At 33.0% G+C, this 5,000-nt stretch overlaps 1 protein-coding gene across 1 annotated transcript; it reads right to left on the reverse strand.

Moving 5' to 3' along the window:
• Positions 1-1,984: 1,984 nt before the first annotated feature.
• On the reverse strand, positions 1,985-2,485 carry LOC137657508 (uncharacterized). The gene is made up of 2 exons (XM_068391845.1): positions 2,416-2,485; positions 1,985-2,373 (listed from the first exon to the last, which is right to left on the reverse strand). Exons 1-2 carry the CDS (start codon positions 2,483-2,485, stop codon positions 1,985-1,987), a joined length of 459 nt encoding a protein of 152 aa, XP_068247946.1.
• Between the last annotated feature and the right edge of the window lie 2,515 nt (positions 2,486-5,000).

Raw genomic sequence — 5,000 nt, forward strand, 5'->3', positions numbered from 1 at the left:
TATATGTATATATATATATATATATATATATATATATATATATATATATATATATATATATATGTATATATACATATATATATATATATATATATATATATATATATATATATATATATATATATATATATATATATATATATATATATATATACATATATATACACATATATATATATGCTTATATATATATATATATATATATGTATATATATATATATATATATGTATATATATATATATATATATATATATATATATATATATATATGTATATATACATATGTATATATATATGTATATATATACATATATATATATATATATATATATATATATATATATATATATATATATATATATATATACATACATATATATATATATATATATATATATATATATATATATATATATATATATATATATATATATATATATATTTGTGTGTTTATTTTAAATGGGTTGGAGGGCAACCTCTCTCTCTCTCTCTCTCTCTCTCTCTCTCTCTCTCTCTCTCTCTCTCTCTCTCTCTCTCTCTCTCTCTCTCTCTCCCTTTAAACAACCACTATGATTAACGCTTCGTTAAAGTGCGAGATATTACTATAAGCATCAAGATTTCATATACTTCGAAAATATATTTACAGCATTTTTTTTTTAACGAGAGTGGAAGGTAAGATATCAGAGGTGCCTCATGCAAAGTCCCTAGATTCTATAGATATCGCCTCTGAGATCACAATTTATCGAAGGTCTCAAGAATTCAGTAGCCTACAAATGATGGAATTAAAAAAAAAAGGTTTTCTATTTTTGAGGTTTTCCTCCCGTATTAGTTTTCTTTAATACATTTCTTCATAACATTTAAATTCACTCTTGAAATATACACATTCTCCTCTCTCCTCATACACCTGAAAACACTAACATTACCAAACAATTCTGTTTTGCTCAAGGGGTTAACTACTGCACTGTAATTGTTCAGTGGCTACTTTCCTCTGGGTACGGGTAGAAGAGACTCTTTAGCTATGGTAAGCAGGTCTTCTAGAATGGTGATACTCTAAAATCAAACCTATTTTCATCTAGTCTTGGGTACTGTCATAGCCTCTATACCATGGTCCTCCACTGTTTTCGGTTAGAGTTCTCTTGCTTGAGGGTACAGTCAGCCATTCTGTTCTGTCTTGTTTCTCTTATTCTGTTTTTGTTTTAAGTTTTTATTCTTTTTATATGGAATATCCAATTTAATATTAATGTTCTCAAGATATCTTATTTTGATGCTATTTTCCCTGATAGAGCCCTTGGGCTTATAGCATCCTACTTTTCCAACTAGGGTTGTATCATAATAATAATAATAATAATAATAATAATAATAATAATAATAATAATAATAATAATAATAATAATAATAATACACTCAGCCACTCACTCCGGCAGTACTTAGGCCTCATTTTAAATCATGACCGCTCGTGATAGGATTCTCCACTCTTCTCTATCCTATACCTGATGTAACCATTCATTCGGCTTTCCCCCAGAAAGTCTTACATCCTCCTCCAAGCATCTTCTCCAATCTTTTCTTGGCCGTCCTACAGGTCTTCTTGCAGCAACCACAGCATAGAATATCCTCTTTGGAGCTCTATCCTCATCCATACGAGCCATGTGTCCTGCCCATTGCAGTTTTCTAGATCTAATTACACCACATATATTTGGCTATTTTGTACTATTTCTTATTTCTCTATTATGTCGTCTTCTCCATCAACTTATTTCTTGGTCATAGATAGACCCCTCTATTCTTCTCAGAATCTCATTCTCAAAAATTCCAAATTTGTTCTCTAATATTTTTGTTAGAGACCATGTCTCGCATCCATATATCAAAACTGGTCTGATAACTGCGTTATATATTCTCAATTTTGTTTTACGGGAGATTAATCGCCGTTTAAAATCCTTTGTAATGCCGAAATAACATCTGTTGGGTGCTCCAATCCTTGCTTTAACTTCAAGCGTTCTGCGACATAATAGTACCCCGATATTTAAAGGACTCTACTGTTTCAATTCTGATGCCTGCAAGATCTACGTTTTCCTGTAATTGTGGTGTTCTTACTACGTCCATGATTTTAGTTTTTCCTTGATTTATCTCTAGTCCCACCTGGCACACCATTATTTTGAACTGTGTTGTTAGGTTTTCCACCTCCCTGAGGTTGACCACTATGATATCTATGTCATCAGCATAGCCTAAGCAGTTGACCCTTACGTTATCAAAAGTGCCCCATTTTGACCTGGCGGTTACGCTTCTTGCTACTTTTTCGATTACCAGGTTGAAGAGAAGGGGGGATAGGATGCATCCTTGTTTTCCCCTGAAAAATGGTAGTATATCTTGAGCCGCATCTAACTGAGCATAGGGGATTTTTTATAACAGGATTTCTTTACCCTTAAGATTTTTGAGGGTATTCTGAATTCTCTCATTATATTCCACATTGATTTTTGGGTATGCCGTCATATGCCTGTTTGAAGTCTATGAATAAGTAGGTTTGTTGTTTATGATATTCCCAGTATTTTTCTATGACTTGTCTGAGGGAGAATATTTGGTCAATAATAATAATAATAATAATAATAATAATAATAATAATAATAATAATAATAATAATAATAATAATAATAATAATAATAATAATAATAATAATAATAATATTGTATGTACATGTAAAATATGACAGAACCAGTAGTCAATGTCATCCTAACATTCCCAAGTTATTACTGGTTTCTTGGTAAATCTTTAAGAATTGATCAGCCTTCTTAAGAGTCATCAATATTAGATGTATTCTCTGAAAATAATAATAATAATAATAAAACCTAAAGCAACTAATTTCTATAATGGATCAAATTCCATTCGCCATTGTGAGGATAGGTTTCGATTACATAGTAAATCGGTTCTCGTTTATCGGGTGGGGAGATAATCATGTCACCTGTTGTGCATCGACGAGTTTATCTCACTTGGACGCTAATCTTCTCTGTTAAACTCTATTTTGCTTAATATGATGTGAGACGAAGCTATGTCAAAAAGGTATATCTCAAAACTAAATAGGTCTTGTATCAACAATTATCCAGTTAAAGTTTTGGCACATAGTAATGTGAATACTTGTTAAACTAAGCTATGCAGGAAAATAGCAAGGTTTACAATAGCTCATAGTTAATATTTGTATTTTTTCAAGAGATGCCATATCCTGTTGATTCCAAGTTACTGTTCATTCTGTTTTTCCATTTATTTTCATATGCAATACTTTTCATGCACTGTTCTAAAAGACTTTTATAAAGGTTCCTAATTGTGTATGTAACTAATACATACAATATACTGCACTAATGAAACCTTAATTGGTAGATCTTACTTTTACTTCTATTGACTTTTTGATGTTGGTTATATCTAATTTGCAGGTGGGGACAATGATGGTGACTAAGGTTTTCTCTCTGGATTCCAAGACGTTGCTTTCATGCTAAGCTGCCTTAGTGCCCAGCCTGTGCCCAAGTCTCCCACTCCACGCCAGAGAGGTCTCTCTGGTGGTGGGTCAAGTCACGAGTTGTAGCAAAGATCATCGTCCTCTTTGTTCCTTCCTGCTTCCAAGAGGAAAAACTCTTCGCTTCAAAGCATCACGAGAGACATCAGACATATGTCCCTGACACCACGGCTTCGGTCATCCACACGGCTGGCATCATCGTCAGTCAGAAGGGTCAGCAAAAGAGGGAGTTTAGCGTGATACCAATGGAAGCCAATAACTTGGGGGTCTTCGATGACCAGAGCTGTGACATTCATGGAGAAAACTTTGACACTGCGTCGAAAACCAGTCAACATATGCGATATAATTCGCTGCCTAGGTGTAGAGTCCCGGTGATATTTGTGAATAAACTCCACGCTAAGGACATAGATCCTACTAGGTATAGTGTAAGGGGTTATCATTATTCGTTAGACAGGCGTAAAGCAACTGCCCAAGGGTACGGTGCTCGAAGGATGTCCTCGGACGAGCTCGACGAAGGTAAGAGGAAAGTAAGTGTAGCGCGTGTTTCAAGGTGTTACTGCAACACCGCGAGAGTGTTTTTGGCAGTGCCCAATTCAAAAGCTTCTCAACTTCCACCGTTTCTTTCCTCTCGTACAGCGGCAACTGCAGTCAAATTCCACCGGAAGTAGAGGATACTTTCCCTGCGTCTTACCCCTTGCACGGATGTTCCTTGTCCTTGAAAAAGAAACACCAAAACGTGATACAACCAGTAAATACAACTATATAAAAAATTGGTTCAGGATATTGGTAACTGAGGAAATGTGTGCTTACAGTGAGACTGAAATAAGAAGTTTTATGCTTTTCATACCCCCACACAGACTATTGATAGTGGAAGCATCTTAATATATTATCGTATGTTTCAATGTTTGACTTCGTTTGAATCTCTCCAAGGATGTAAAAACATTACTTGTCCCCTTTTGATCAACACAGAATTGGAAATAAGGGAATCATAATAGGTTTTAGTCTTAAGATCTGTAATAAAAATGTTGATACTTTTATGTATAAGTCATAATGACGAAGGTGTTCATCTCAATAAATGTGATTTACCTTTTCAAAAAAATTTTATGTCCTGAAATCAGTTTACTATCCAAGGAGATTTGGTTCCACGAATCAATAACTGTATTATGAACCAACAACAGCAAAGAAATTTTATAGAAACCAGCAGATATATTCTTATGAAACTACTGATTGAAGAAGTGTTATATTTTTTATATATTATATTCTATTTATTTATTTATTTTTTTTTTTTTGGTAAAATATACCTCATGAAGAATCAAGGTATCACTCTACACGGTAAAATTATTCCCCTAATTACAAAGGTATACATGGTAAGAACATCCAGACCATTACAAAATTTAAACATGATTCGGTGTTGATGCTTTCTGATTTTATTTTATATTTCAGGAAATAAGATCATATTTATATTTTAATACATATTAGGAGAAGATAATTCAAGATGTTGCT

Source organism: Palaemon carinicauda, chromosome 18, assembly GCF_036898095.1.
Source record: "Palaemon carinicauda isolate YSFRI2023 chromosome 18, ASM3689809v2, whole genome shotgun sequence".
Lineage (NCBI taxonomy): Eukaryota > Metazoa > Arthropoda > Malacostraca > Decapoda > Palaemonidae > Palaemon > Palaemon carinicauda.

Coding starts and splice junctions, on each gene's coding strand:
- LOC137657508 (XM_068391845.1), bottom strand. CDS start 2,485: ATGACGGCATACCCAAAAATCAATGTGGAATATAATGAGAGAATTCAG. Junction 2,374..2,415: donor TACCCTCAAAAATCTTAAGG/GTAAAGAAATCC, acceptor ATGCTCAGTTAG/ATGCGGCTCAAGATATACTA.